The sequence below is a fragment of the Gossypium raimondii genome, chromosome 5 (assembly GCF_025698545.1).
Source record: "Gossypium raimondii isolate GPD5lz chromosome 5, ASM2569854v1, whole genome shotgun sequence".
NCBI classification, from domain to species: Eukaryota; Viridiplantae; Streptophyta; class Magnoliopsida; order Malvales; family Malvaceae; genus Gossypium; species Gossypium raimondii.
In genome coordinates, this window is record NC_068569.1 from 15,689,513 (window position 1) to 15,705,057 (window position 15,545).

Consider the following 15,545-nt stretch of genomic DNA (forward strand, 5'->3'; position numbering starts at 1 on the left):
TTATGAAATATTGAATATTGTTTTTGAGTACTGAATTGAATTGTGAAGTTACTGAATATTGTTATGTGTACTGCATTGAACTGTGAAATTACTGAAGTAATGAATTACTGCAATATTGTGAAACTGATTGAAATAAGGAATTATAATTGATACTGAACTAAGATGGTAATTGTATTGAAAAGTGAATTAAATAACTATTAACTAGTCGGGCAAGTCGGATATAGTTGGCATGCCATAGGATATAGAAGAGTACGGGTTTTTGCCGGCTTACTGATCAGGCATTTATATGCCGACTACTATTACTGTTACTGATTCGACACTTTGTGTGTCGAATACTGTTACCGTTACTGTTACAGATTCAGCACTTTGTGTGTTGAATACTATTACTGTTACTGCTACCGTTACTAATTACTGTTTAGGTGCTGTGTACCGTTAAGGTACAATGTATAGTACTGGTGTGTTGGTTGGAATCCGTGTATCCGCCGAGTCCGAGTCAAGTTAATAGGGGCAAATGAAATAAATTTACTGATAAAACTAAATTTGAATGATATGACATATGTGAAAGGTGAGAATTGAAATAAAGAAATAAGAATTGTATATATATATATATATAATCAAATGATAATATAAAAGATTGAATTGTTCATTAAGTGATGATAATTGTAATGTAAAAGTATGTGTGTATGTGTGATTTAATGTATTTAAATATAAATTAAATTATAGTGATACCACTGAGTATATGCATACTCAGCGTACAGTTGTTTCCGTGCGCAAGTTGTAGAAGTCAAGTACTGAACCAGCATCCAAAGCTAGACCCGACTTCAGCAAACTTTTGGTGATGTATATTTTCTTTTAGTAATGTGACATGTACATAGGATGTATATAAAGGTTGTTATGTTTTGAATATAAATGGTTAAAAATGTTAGTAGTACAAGTCTAAGAATTATAATGAAAGAAGTTTATCCGTTTCAATTTAATTAGTACATTGATAAATTTAAATTGATATAATATTGAATTGGTTGAATTGGTTATTTTTGGAAATGGATACGGTTTGTTTGCAGGGGGTTTTATGTGAAAATAAGCAGAGGTGCTGTTGAAAAAAAAAATTTCCGGAGTACTTAAACGAGTCCCATTTCACTTTTAATACATGTTTTAGACTTCGAGAGTTCATTATATAAGAACTTAGTTATTACTATGAATGCCATTTTATTTATGAATTATTCGTAAGTTGTCTGATATGTTCGGTAATGCCTCATAACCCTGTTCTGGCGACGGTTCGGGGTTAGGGGGTGTTACACATTACTTTCATTTACTTTAACAATTTGTCCTGCTACGACTTCAATTTAAATCAAAATATTAGTTGGTATGTAACACTTGATTATTTTAATTATGTCAGTAAATACATCTAGCAGTTAACTTGCAATAAAATTTATCTTTTGAACTTCTATTTCAATTTACTTTTTACAAGGATCTGGATAATGATAATTCATTTAAGTAATTGTTTCATCTGACCATTGTTTCTCTCCTTAATATTGGAAAAACAGTCAAATTAAAATAGTAATAAGCAAATCATTTCATAATTGAATTTTCAATCTGTTTAAAATATTTAATAATAAAAGGAGACTCATAACTAATATGCATTTCTAACTTTTTTTGAATACTCATTTTGTCCATTGTAGTGGGGCAACTTGAATATATGTCGTACATTCAAAAATTCTAAAATAAGTTGCATTTGGCTCATAACCTAAAGGCATATGTAACAGAGAGTATTTATCATAACTTATCAGTATGATGCATACAAGGGCAGATTCATATAAAGTATCATGTCGTTATACATATATAAAAAGTTTTATTCTCAAAGGATACGATTTAACTACTAACTAGAGGCATTTAGTTATTCATTCTGCTAAACCATTTTATGAGTATAAACAACAAACTTTTGTGATAGTTATTCGCACGAACAATCTAACATACAATAATCATTGAAAGCTTGAGAAATAAACTCATCAACAATATCAAGAACTGTGTCGATTACATAATTTGAAAATTTTATTCTTAAACTAATCATTAAAAAATAATCTCAAAAACAACCAGTTACAATTTGATAACGTAATGTGATTATCTTGTATATGCATCTACTAAAATCATATCAAGGCACCTACTTGTTGAATAAATGGGTCTATATTTCTTTCGAAATGTAAGAGAGTTAATCTCAATTTTTGCCTCGAGATTCTAATAAATCATCTACTTTGAGAACATGAAGCAATTGAGAAATATTTAAAATGAATAATCTTCATGTTCTTTAATAAATATCCATGTAAATTCTCATTTGTTGCATTATTATTGGTCGATGGTCTATCCGATCATGCTAACTAATTAATATATTTGTACTAATAAAATTCGGTTTACCATCTCATATGATTCAACAAGACTAATATAAACTTCTAATTCGCTATTGCATGTGTTTTAACCATACTAATATTTGTATAGTACGAACTAGAGGAAAAGACGCTAGTTTTTCAATACAAAATTCTTACCGAATATAATATATTTAATATATAGAAATTAATTTTCTCCTCACCCATAGTCTTAATATAATATTCATTACAACAAATATCTTTTAAAACTTATCAATTTACTTAAGATGACTAGAACATAATGCATTGACTATCAAAATTATATTCTTTCGAATATTTATATATCAGCTCTTATGGAGCTTCAAATTAATTTTGCACTATAAAATATTATATTAATATTGACTTGTTTTATTACCACATTGATAATATAATTTATCTCTAATTTTCAAAGGCTATCTTTAGAACTCTTTTTGTTTTGTATGTTTCACTTTTGGTGGTGCTAAAAGTATTACTGCTATTTTTATTGTAGTTATTATTATGCCAATGGTTCACAAATCATCGATATTTTACCTCTCACCGAATTGATACCATAATCGATTCTCTATTCGAATAGCCATCTGGTCTTATTTAGATAACATTGAATTTTAAAGGTTTTTCCTATATTTTTAAAATTATTTTTAAAATTTTAAAGAGTTTTTTTCATATTTTTTTATTTTTAAAAATTATATTTTTATTTTTTTATTGAAGATATGAAAATAGAAGTTTTAAAATTTTAAGTCTTATTTAAAGTATATTGGCTAAATTTTAAATTTAAAAAAATTACAGACTTGAAAATTGGACTATCCGAAATCAATTTTCTTATAAATATTTGACCCGTGCATCATTTGATTTGATTTCTACAATGGCTTGACGTTAATTGATACTTGACTTGACTTTAAAAAATTCGGATTAGAGAATTTATTGGGAAACCTTAAAATAGATTTGGGAAACTGATTTTCACTTTGTTGTATTTTGTAACATCTTGTGGGGTGTTCTAATTTGGAAATTTTTTTTTGTTTGTTTTATTTGGATATAAAATCCAACTACTTATAGAAAGAACGAACGAACGAACAAATTAAAGATGGCAAAGATGGCTTTAGTAGTACTTGTTTTCTCATTGATGGCGGCTCGTTCACTCCGGTCTGTGGTAGCCGATGACGTACTTTCCCCAGAATAAATAGACAAGGCTACTACATCAGGGTTTAAAGAAGCCACCAAGAGCGTGTCAAGTACCGCAGGAAATGCCCCGGACCATGTGAAGAGACCGCGTCTCGCCATTGACTGACTGCCACTGGGCCAGGGACAAGTTAATTGTGATTTTTACTACTTGATAAATATCCCAGTTTACACTGCATTTGGTAATTGCCTTGTTGGTAAATTAACGTTCAGGACTGTGCCACAGCGGTCACCACCATCCTCGAGGGCTTTTGGACCCGGATATGAGGCTGCACCCATTAAATACAATATGGGATTGAGGCACCAAATTAGAGTAGTATCCTGTATACTACTTATTTATTTATATTCCCTTGGTTTCTCGTCCAATAAATTTTGGACTGCAAAAGATACATTTTCGTTTTAGATCTTTTTTTTTCTGGAAAACAACCATGTCTAGTTCGAATAGTAATAATATTATTAGATGTGGATGAAGTAGTTTTTTCCACTCACTACACAAAAACAGGTTTTTAGCGGCGTTTTTTTAAGCCTTTAGCGGCGCTTTTTAGCGCCACTAAAAGTATTTGCGGCGCTTCCTAAAGTGCCGCTAAAATTGCCGCTAATGACAACTCCACAAACATTTGCGGCGCTTATTTTTAAAAACGCCGCTAAAAGTCATATTCTTTAGTGGCGCTTTATACACAAACGCCGCTAAAGGTCGTGTTCCGACCTTTAGCGGCGCTTTTAACACAAACGCCGCTAAAGGTCATATTTTTTGGCGGCGCTTTTAACATTAAAGCCGCTAAAGTTCATGTTCTTTAGCGGCGCTTCTAACACAAACGCCGCTAAAGCTCATGTTCTTTAGCGGCGCTTTTTACACAAACGCCACTATTTATTTGGTTGTTTTTAGTGGCGCTTTTTTAAAAAACGCCACTAATTTTGGGGTTTTTGAAAAATACCAATTTTTTTTTCAACCCTCCTGTAGCAACAAATCAAAAGCAACTAAATCTATACCAGCCAATAGCAATAAATTTATATAATATTTCAAATTAAACGAATAATATAATATTAATATCAATATTCTATTATTTTCACAAAAATGTTAAAATGATAAAAATATTTATACAATACACTATGACGACGGAGGTTGGGACTGCTGAAACATCTTCATCATACTCTGAAGCTGCTGTTGGAGTTCGTCGTACTTTCTGCTCTACTTTGCTTCTCTCGCTGCAGCCTCTGCTTCTCTCGCTGCAACCTCTGTTTCCCTCGCTGCCGCCTCTGCTTTAAGTTGTAGCTGGAGTTCTTCATATTTCCTTTGAACCTCAACTGTGGTCGCTTGCATCTGAGCCATCTGGTCTTTTAACCTCTGAACTTCAGCTTGAGCCTGACTCCCCGAAGGCATGTATTGCATCTGAGCCATCTGGTCTTTTAACCTCTGAACTAAAACGCCACTAATGCATAAACACTAAAATTAAATTAATTTTTGTCATTTTTTATAAACCTTAAACCGTTACAGCCATAAACAATAAGACACTAACAATTAAAAACTATACCATAAACCAGACCCTAAATCGTAAACCCTAAATCCAAATAACAAACATTAACCACTGAACCTAAAATACTAAACACAAAATGTACCCTAACACCCTAAACTTTAAATCATAAATATATATTATAAGTTACAATTAAAAGTAATCAAAAAGAATCTTATTGCTTGTTTGAACCCTAAAATAACTTTATATTTTTTATCAAAATCCCTAACCCTTAAACCCTAATACCCTAACCGACCCTTAAAACCATAATTAAACACTAAGACTCTGACTATAAAAACTAAACTCCAAACAACAAACTTTAAAACACTAAATCACAAACCCAATATAACAAACCCTAAACCATAAACTATAAAACCCTTAAACTACATACTATAGTAAACATTAAACCTTAAACTATAAAACCCTTAAACTACATACTATAGCCCTTAAACCACCAATTAAACCCTAAACCCCAAAATTTATAATCAATATTAAGTATCTGCTTCCACAATTTTTATAAACATATATAAGCTTTTACATTAATATATATATATATCTATGTATATACATGTACATCATGTTTATAAACATATATAAGTTTTACATTAATATATTTTTTGAAATTTTTAGGGTTTAGGGTTTAAGAATTATGAATTTAGGGTTAAAGGGTTTTGAGAAAGTCATATGGTCAAGGCCGATTTTAACAAATTAATGGTAACTTAAATGAAAACTTCTAATTTTAATTAATATAAATAAATCAATTAAATAATAAATAGGTAAATAATTTTTTTGCGGCGCTTTCTAAAAATGCCACTAAATGAAGAGCATTAGTGGCGTTTTTTAAAAAAGCGCCGCTAAAGGCCTGAGAAATAGCGGCGCATCAATAAAAACGCCGCTAAAGTCCAGAACATTAGCGGCGCTTACTAAAAAACGCCGCTAAATCCCAGAACATTAGCGGCGCTTACATAAAAACGCCGCTAAAGCCCAGAACATTAGCGGCGCTTGAATAAAAACGCCGCTAAAGCCCAGAACATTAGCGGCGCTTACATAAAAACGCCGCTAAAGCCCAGAACATTAGCGGCGTTTAGATAAAAATGCCGCTAAAGCCTAGAACATTAGCGGCGCTTACATAAAAACACCGCTAAAGCTCAGAACATTAGCGGCGCTTACATAAAAACGCCGCTAAAGCCCCCGAAAAGTCAGAAAACGGCGTTGTTGGGTTTCGATTTTTGCGGCTTTTTTTTTTAAAACGCCACTAATTATATTTTTTGTGGCGTTTCATATGAAGCGCCGTTATTTCTCGATTTTTAGCGGCGTTTTCTATTTAAACGCCGCAAAATGTGCCGCTAAAAGCCTATTTTGGTGTAGTGACTCTTCCTGTGTCATCATGTTCATGGAACTCAAAAGCACACAAAAGCCTGTAAAATCATCATTTGCTTACCAATTCGGAAGAGCGCTTTTTCCTGCAGGTGCTCATGAATACAAACAAATAGACTCTGAATGGAAACGCGGGGCGCATGCATTGGCTAATTATGGGGTTTAAGCTGAGGGCCTAATTACTTGAGAGGGTATCAGAATTTGGCTAATGTAACTATCGATTTAAAATTCTAACAGTCTGAATTATGTAAAAGTATCGAAATAAAACCAGATAGTGGAAACGGTAGGAACAAATTGTTTTTATTCTTGGTTTGCTGTTTAAACATGCAACCAAAGTTTTGTGTCACAATCTCAGAGAGCGTACGTATTGTCCAATTCCACAGCAGTCTTTTTTGTTTTGGGGTGGAATTGGTATGCATTTTTCCTGTTGAGAGTTAAGAGCCATGAGATAGTTCCAAAGTATCCAAATACGAATACCAAAGAGATTGTTGTTATATAATCTGGCAGGCTCATGTCAAACACAATAGATCAAAAGGTACGTTGAAATTGGACCCCAACAAAAGGGTCAAATCTTTGAGCAAGCCATGACCCTACTAAAGGTTTTTTTTTTCTTTCTTTCTTTTTGGTTGGACTTAAGGCCAGATTCAACTTCTGGGAAGAAAAAGGGCCAGATTTAACTAGCAAGAACTTAAATCCGGTTGACCCGATGGAACAGTAGCTCAACAACAGCTTGCATGCAATGAAATTCACCATTTCAATCATAGCATTAAATACGAAGAACGAGACACCATCATTTCCCCATTTCAAATTTCCTTGTTTTCAGAAATAATGAGAAAGAAACTAGCATAATTTAAAGAGAAAACAATTAATACAAGAGATAAGTGCTCAATGCAAAGATATAACCGTGGTTTACAGTGAAGAATCATACAAAACCATTCAAGCTCAAGGCCAGCTCCCTCCTCACACTAACAAGTTGTCTCATGAATCCAGGCTGCCTCTTGTATATACATGTCTCACATGTCATTCTACTCGTTTAGCAACCATGAAAATTAACAACTCTTACTCCGGTGGCGGCTTCTTCACGTTCTTGTTATTATGCATCCAAACCTTGAATACCTGCCTTTTCACCCCATACTCAGCACAAAACTTCTGTACTTCCTCCTCGTCTTGTTTATTGATCCTCCAACCCACTTTCTCGGCTAACTCCAACATCTTATCCTTCTGCTCCTGCGTAAATTTGGTGCGGAACCTCTTCTTTGACAACACATAAGGCGGAGGCGGGGGCACTCCGTCGGCGTTAGATTGGAACACGTTAAGATCCTCGCTTGAAGACTCGTTCCCACCGCCACCGCCGCTTCCGAACGCCATGTTATTCATCGATGCAACTATTGCACTGGACGGACTTGTATGAATTGAATACTTATGATGAGGGTGCAGCATGGTTGGGGATGGCAACGGAGGAGGCAACTGAAGTGGGTTAAGCATCAAAGTTCTACTGGGATTAGCCCCGAATTGGGTCTCCCCATCAACCTCCTTGCGATGAAAGTTGCGATGACAGTCACAGGCAGCACATTTCAAGGCCTCGAGTGTTCCTTCTTCACCACTAGGCATGAACTCGCCGCAGCCATCGTACACATTCCCGCCGATGCTGGCGGCATGGTTCTTGAGACACTCTCGGTATCTGACGAAGTTGGACGGCTTTGCGTTTGAACCAACTGAAATGGGAGCAACAGCTGCAGCACCAGTGGCGGCAGCGACTCGATCCGGATGTGGGGATCTCCCTTGACCGAGTGATTGCTGCCTCTGGAGATGATGAACATGATCTAGGGTTTGAGTGCAAGTGAGAACGGCCGTACCATTATGGTTCCCATCTTTTCTTCTCTCTACTCCAGGCGAGTGAAGACCAAAGGCTGAAGACCCTGGCGTTTTAATATCATGTTCTTGGCCTCTCACTTCCATAATTTAAGGAGTAGTTGGTTGAAAAACAAAAAAAAGAAGCAAACTTTTTTATGATATTTTATCCAAGCTAAACAAGCTCAAAGTTCAACTAATAATAGATTTGTTTTCCCGTGCTTTTGTGTGCAACTTGAAGCATTTCATAAAAGAGAAGATGCAAGTACGTAGCTTATCTAGGATATATGGTTGGTTTCCCTTATCTCTTCCTCCTCCTCCTCCTCAGATATTCATGTATTCAGCATTATGGTGCCAAAATCCCTCGACCCATACCCCAAATTTCAACGAGAGCTGAGATAAAAGAGAGAGATGAAAGAGATTTGTTACGGAAATAAAAATGGATATGATGAAAGAGCATTAACCCTCAAACAACAAACAAAGACATTAAAGTGAAATGGGACCAAAAACTCACAGACTTTTAAGAAAGAGATGAGGAAACGGCAGAGTCAGGCCACCGCTTTTACGCCATTACCACACCATCTAAGCAGGGTGTAAACATCTGTAATTAGCAAGGGAGAAGCAAAGAGAAACGAGGGAAAGGAATTTGGGGTTGGGGGGTTGGAGTTTAGGGTTAAGGATACAGTGTTTGGGTTTGTGCTCCCAATAAGCCAACTACAGATATATATCCCAACAAGAGACAGGTTGGTTGCTTGCGGTGAGGCCGGGAAAAGATCAGAGTGATTCTTTAAATGAGGGAGATTTATGATGAGATTAAGGGGTTTTTCTTTTTTCTATGTACAAAACAACCGACAACGTCATGTTCAACCCTCTTCCACGCCCTGCCACATTTGGGTCCCACTCTTACCCTCCATTATTGCCTTCCCCCCTCCCTCCCTTCCCCTCTTTCCTAGTTCTTATCTTTAGCCCACTTGATTCCCCCCCTTCCCCTTCCCGAAATGACCAAGCAGATAGTTATAGTCTTATAGACTCGGCCCCTGATGCGACGCAGCTTTGCTTCTTCCATAATCTTCTCCCACTACCCAGCATAAACCTCAATTTTTCTTCATAAAAACTGCTTTCCATAAACTAATAACCACTCCATTACAGGCTAAAAAGATAGATTTTTTAACAGTAGCTGCAGATTCAAAGCAAAAATGAAAAAATAAAAAAACTTTGGGGATGGTCCACAGTGGAGTTGTGGTCCTGTTGCTGAGTGAATGGGATCTGAAACATCAAAATTCAAACCCTAATGTGCGCATTTCTGTAACTCTCAGACTCTGGCAATAACCACGCTTGCCCCAAGCAATGTCTTTACCTTTCCGTGCTGCAATCGATGGCTTCATTTGTCACTTGTCCACGTTGTATTGATTTCATGTTTTGTTTGGCTGCAGTACAGTTTCAACCAATGGCACCTCGAATTCAAAGAATCCTCACTCACCCAGGACGCTTATCACGTCAGCTCAGGATGAGACAATCAATACAAAATATCAAATTATGTTGTAGTTTTTTTTTACTATGTTTCGACTTTAATTTTTCCTTATATATCTATCACGTATACAGATGTTTTAATAATGTTAACTTAGTTTATGTTGATATTCTTAAACCTGAAATTACTTATAAAAGATAAATTAAATGATACAATAATTTGATTTAAGGCAGTGTAACCTTCTTTTATTTATATAAAAAATATAGATGTAAGTTTGACTATAACATATAATTAAAATAAAAATAGATTAAAATATGAATAAAACGAAATTTAAATATGTAAATATCATATTAAAATAATGTTTGCTTGGTGTTTTATTGATGTAAAAAAGAGTTGAACCCAATCATATGTATGGATGAAGCCAGAAATTTTTTGAGGAGATCATAATTAAATTATATATTATTATAGTAAAATATAATTTCATCATTTTGATAGCCTATACTTTTATAATTTTTAAAGATTAAGTCAATTTTTTATCATTTTGAGGACCAAATGCAATCTCACCATTACTAATTTAAAATTTTTATAAATTATAAAAGGACCAAATTTTAGCTCCTTACTTGACCACATGTAAACTTTTTATTGGTCTTTTTTAAAAATAAAATGACTACATTATCCTCAAATAATATAACTTATTTTAATTACATAAGAACATTTCCGTAATTTCTCTAACTGAGTTGGTGCCTAGTTGACTCGTGTCACCTAGGGGCATAAATGATAGTATAGATACTTTAAGTTAGTTATTTTTAGTCAGTATTTTTTTAGTTTAAAATTTTCAATCATTACTTAAATAATAACCATTAAATTCTGTTTTTAAAATATATATTGTATACATATTACCAAATGTATAATGCAATGTTAACTTGTTGTTTTCACCAAATATTCATAAAAATAAATAAATCATGATTGAGTAACGATAAAATTTCAAAATTTAAAAATATATAAACTAAAAATATCAAATTATAGAACATGAACCAAATTTACTACTTACACATAATATGGGACTAATAGTAGAATTTGACCGCATGAAATTAACTACAAAATTTAGGTTGAAATTAGAATACAATACCTAAATCCATAACTTGACCAAATATATATTAATTTTATTATTCGAGATGATTTGGTATATAATTTTACACCATATCAATTTTCAACTTGTGTTTTTAAATTCGTTTATTAAAAATGGTTTTAAATTTTGTTTGGACAGAATCTCATTTTATTTATAAAAATAAAGAATTTGAAATTTCTATTCTACGAATCGATTTTAATATGAATTTTATTTAATAAATTGTAATAATTAGTGAATTTATATATTATTTTTAATCAAATAAGAATTGGATTAAAAAATTAATGGGATAAGTTTTAAAACTATATATACATGGATTTTGATCTTGTGCAATTTTATACGTAAAAATTTAATTTAATTCAATCTTCACAAATCATTAACATAATTATTGATATAACATTATTCTAATTCTTATTTTTTACAAAAAATGCTATACTTATCTAATATGAGCATAAAGCGATGTATTATTTCTTTAAATGTATATGGTTAATCAAAATTAAAGTTTTATATATACATTTGAACCATAATTAAAGTTTCATATCTATAATTACATCAAATCAAAATTTATGTATAAATTTACACATTGAATCATATATTTTGAGATTTATTTAATTTATATTTTAAATATTTAGAATTTATGTCTTTTTAGAGAAAAAGAAGCACTATGTTATTGTTTAATATTTTAATTATGATTTTAAGTTTATATATAGAATTTCTTACACCAATATAGAAAGCAAGGTAAAGCTCCTCTAGGCCTAAACAGCCGACGAACAAAATAATTTTTGCCTTTCATTGCGCCCAATCAATGATCTTTTAACATATCTATTTCCTTATTTTTCTCTTCTTATTGCCGTTAAAGTTAACATTTCTTTCACTAACGCCTTGTAGCATATTGCCATTAACACTTTCCTTTTTCTTGTAAAAAACGTCTGATTTTCTAGAAAATCAACATTCGCGTTTTCATTTCTCCTTTTACTTTGTAAATTCAAAATACCTAACCTTAAAATTATATCCCTCCTTTAGATTTATTTTATCAGATTTTTATTGCAAATAATTTAAAGTTGTTAGGATTTGAGAACTAATAGTCTAAGTGGTCGATAGGATCTGGACCCTCGCCCCGGAAGAAGAATGTCCGCCTACAGGCCCAGTTAGCTAAGGACCTCGTGGGAATGCAAGATGTGCGCAAAGATAGCTCGCACGGGAAGCCCGCGGGAGGGAGCTCGCGTAAGCCTCATAGGAATGAGGTCGCAAGAGGATAGCTCGTGTAAGCCTCACAGGGGTAAGGTCATGAGCCATGTCCGCGAAGAGGACCCTCGCTCGTGACTGGCAGGTGTGAGGTCCGTTGGGAGAGTCAACCCTAGGGTCAGAAAGGACCGTGTGCTCCGCAGGCAAGCGTCCAAAAAGCTGAAGGAGGCCTAGAGAATGTCAGCACCAGGGACAGAAAATGTCAGTACTCTCGACCCAAAGACAGAGACAAAACAGTGGGCCCTATTGTGAACTGTAATAGTAGCAGTAGGAATGTGTATAAATACCCCATGTATTTCTCATAATACAACACGAAAAAATATTACTTAACAAAACTTAAAAAAAAAATACTAAGAAATTTTGTAATAAAATTATCTCAGTTCGTTTTTTATAGCCAATGTAATTTTCTTTCTTTTACTTTGGATATTGTACTAAAATTTTAAAAAATAATCTTGCTAACTCTTATTTGATGAGAAGTATAAATGATGTGTTTGTTATTTTTGTGATTAAATTTATTTCTCTATTTTTTTGAAGTTCAAAATATCATTAAAATTGCTTTGGATTTGATTGTGATATTGCTGTCAATTGGTGCATTGATCCTTGTCTAGCATAGGGTGTCATTGAGAATTTCGTTAGTAGCTTCATTAGGAAGGATCATCCGGGTTTCAGATATCCCGCACTGCTAATAATCTCACCAAACTAGGGGCCAATAGAAAATGTTAACCTTTTTTACTTCAGTCCTCGACCTTTGCTACTCAGGTATGCTCTTATTTTAGCATATTATTGTTTTTTTCATAAGCACTCGATTATGTTATGCTTTTGATTTTGTACTGAGTTTTGTCGAATTAATAAATTTTATATTTTTACCAATAAAAAAGTGCTTTGGATCTAATTTTTCCTATCTCCTTGGTGTTTTAAAATGCCTGCTCGTTTAATGAGGAAAGATACATGTTTAAAGATGATTGGTGGGACACAACAAAAGGCACAATAAAGGGCCATAGCCAATGTTGCTAGCGGCACGTACAATGTTCATATGAGTAAATTAGATTTACTTGACTCACTAAAAGTGGTCGAATTCTTAGAACATTCTAAAATGTCCATCTATAGAAAGTCAAGGGTCAATAAACATGGCAATAATTTATAATTTATTAGATTAATTTAAATACTAAGAGATAGAGATTTTAATAAAATTTAAATTCTTTTGTATGATTTATCTTTTTATTCTTAGTCAATAATGTGATTTATCTATACTATAAGTTTGAAGTAAAGATCTTCCGGTCACATTTGCATTCTTCATCATTCATTCATTAACTACGCATAAAGTATTTATTCTAGCTCTCTTTAAGTATTTTATTTTTCTTACCTTTTTCGCAATTAATCATTCAATAATCAAATACATTGAGAGCATTTACGATGCGAGTCTCAAGGCCTAATTTCAAGTCCATGGACATGATGAGCTTAGTTTCTTTCAAGGCTGAATTGCAAAATCTAAATCCAAGCAATTGAAGTCAAAATTCAACTTCTTGGTTCAAGACTTTATCACGAAGAAATTCTGAGAAAAGAAGTTGAAAATCTAAGAGAATAGACTTTCGAGTTCAATACGGAGCGAGGATGAATTAGAAGGGATCAATTTTGTGTGTGGACTTAAAATCTCAGTTCATGATAACAAGCCCATGTAGAAGATGTTAACAAACTTAGGAATTACACTTCAAAAACCCTAATCAATCCCACACGCCTAGCCATGTTATAATCAATTGACTTGCAGTGCATTTTTGAAAGGGATCTAAGTATTTTTGGGTCAATATGTCTTCTTGTCGAACAAAAATTTGTCTCTTAGCTTCACAATGAACTTTGAATCACTTAATTTCAAGTTCAGAAACTTAAGTTATAATCGTTTTAGTGAAGATTGTGCAAGTAGGATTTCTGAACGAAATTATTACGAAAATTACGAGTTTCAAATTTTTATTCAAGTTTAAATCATATTGGGTTCGAGTTTTAGGATTATTTTTATTATATATGAGTCCAATATTGTATTTATTAAGTTTTATTATTTTTATTATTTCAATTTTGGATAATTTCTAAGTATTTCAAGTTACTTAAGTGTTCGATAATGAAAAAGTTTAGTTTAAAACTACTTATTGTTTAGATTAACTAGAGTTTCAGATATACTTTAGAATTCTATTTAGATGTACTTAGCTAGCATGTATAAAGTCCTCTTCATTGTACACAATTTAATCAATTCATTCATTATTCACTTTGAGTTAATAAAATCCACTTTGAGTTTTTTTTAGAAGAGTTCTAACAATCTTTTCATTTTTAAGCTTTTTCTTATCAAGTTTTCTTTCTTGGAGGGAAAATTAAAACCGTTTGAAGGGGGGTTGTGGATTCATTTTGTTTCCAAAGCCTTCTACACGTCACTTTTATCTTTTTCATCTATCTTCTTTATTCTATTTTATTCTTGTTTAACCGTTCAAAATGTTTGATTTATTTAAATATTGTTCCTTTTTTCTATCTTTATTATTTATTTTAATTGTTACCTTTAATTCTTAGATTTGACTTGGAATTGTTTGCGTTCAGGTTGTATCAAACTCAAGTTTTTTTCATTCCTCTAAAGCGCCCCTAAATCAAATTTGTGATTTGAATAAATTTACACTCTTAGTCTACTCTTCTTCGTATCAATTTACTTCACTTTCTAAATTTAGTGCCTTAAAAGAGTGTTTTTACTTCAGCTTTTTAAATTCATTCTCTTTAAAAATTCCTAAACCACTTACTCTAGCTTCTTTTTTTATTTAGGAGATTCTCAATTTGTTTGTAACTTTTTTAATTCTAGTGCTTTAAAAAATCTTAAAATATTTACTCTAGTATTGTTGTACTAGGAGATTATGAATAAGAGTCTAGTAAATTTTTTTAAGATTTTTAATTTAAAAGTTTGTTTTTTTTTTTGAAAAAGAAAATATAAATTACATCAAATCAAATACATAAAAGCCCTTTTTGTAATAATTCTAAAATTTCTTTGAGGGCCTTATCAAAAACTTGTAAACTTGCTTTTCACATCAGACTAAGTTAAGCCAGCTTATTCGCAACCAAGTTCTGTTCTCTCATCATATGTTTGATATTCTATTGCCCTTTAGCTCTCATCATCCGTTGATCCTTCTAAGCACAATAATACATGGATCCTCCAATCCAAATTCAGTCAATGCCTGAACTACTTCAAGATTATCAGTGTGAATTGTAACTTACTAAACATTCAAACATAAATTCAAGCCCCTTCATTGATGATGAATGATTAATACCATAATTGATGCACAAAGTACTCATTTTAATAAAAGAATTCTCATGTGATATGAATAAATTGAATAAATTTTATTTTTTATTAAAATAAATTTACATTATTA

The 15,545-nt window shown here is 32.6% G+C and overlaps 1 protein-coding gene across 2 annotated transcripts; it reads right to left on the reverse strand.

Moving 5' to 3' along the window:
• Positions 1–7,226: 7,226 nt before the first annotated feature.
• LOC105769601 (zinc-finger homeodomain protein 5) lies at positions 7,227–9,158 on the reverse strand. Of its 2 annotated transcripts, none has more exons than XM_012590342.2 (2): positions 8,830–9,158; positions 7,227–8,704 (listed from the first exon to the last, which is right to left on the reverse strand). In XM_012590342.2, exon 2 carries the CDS (start codon positions 8,417–8,419, stop codon positions 7,520–7,522), a length of 900 nt encoding a protein of 299 aa, XP_012445796.1. In that variant the 5' UTR covers positions 8,420–8,704; positions 8,830–9,158; the 3' UTR covers positions 7,227–7,519. The 2 variants fall into 2 exon arrangements, with proteins under 2 accessions (XP_012445796.1, XP_012445797.1); XM_012590343.2 differs by having other exon boundaries at positions 8,826–9,158.
• Between the last annotated feature and the right edge of the window lie 6,387 nt (positions 9,159–15,545).

What these genes read in the sequence shown, in the direction of transcription:
- LOC105769601 (XM_012590342.2), bottom strand. Translation starts at nt 8,419, where the DNA reads ATGGAAGTGAGAGGCCAAGAACATGATATTAAAACGCCAGGGTCTTCA.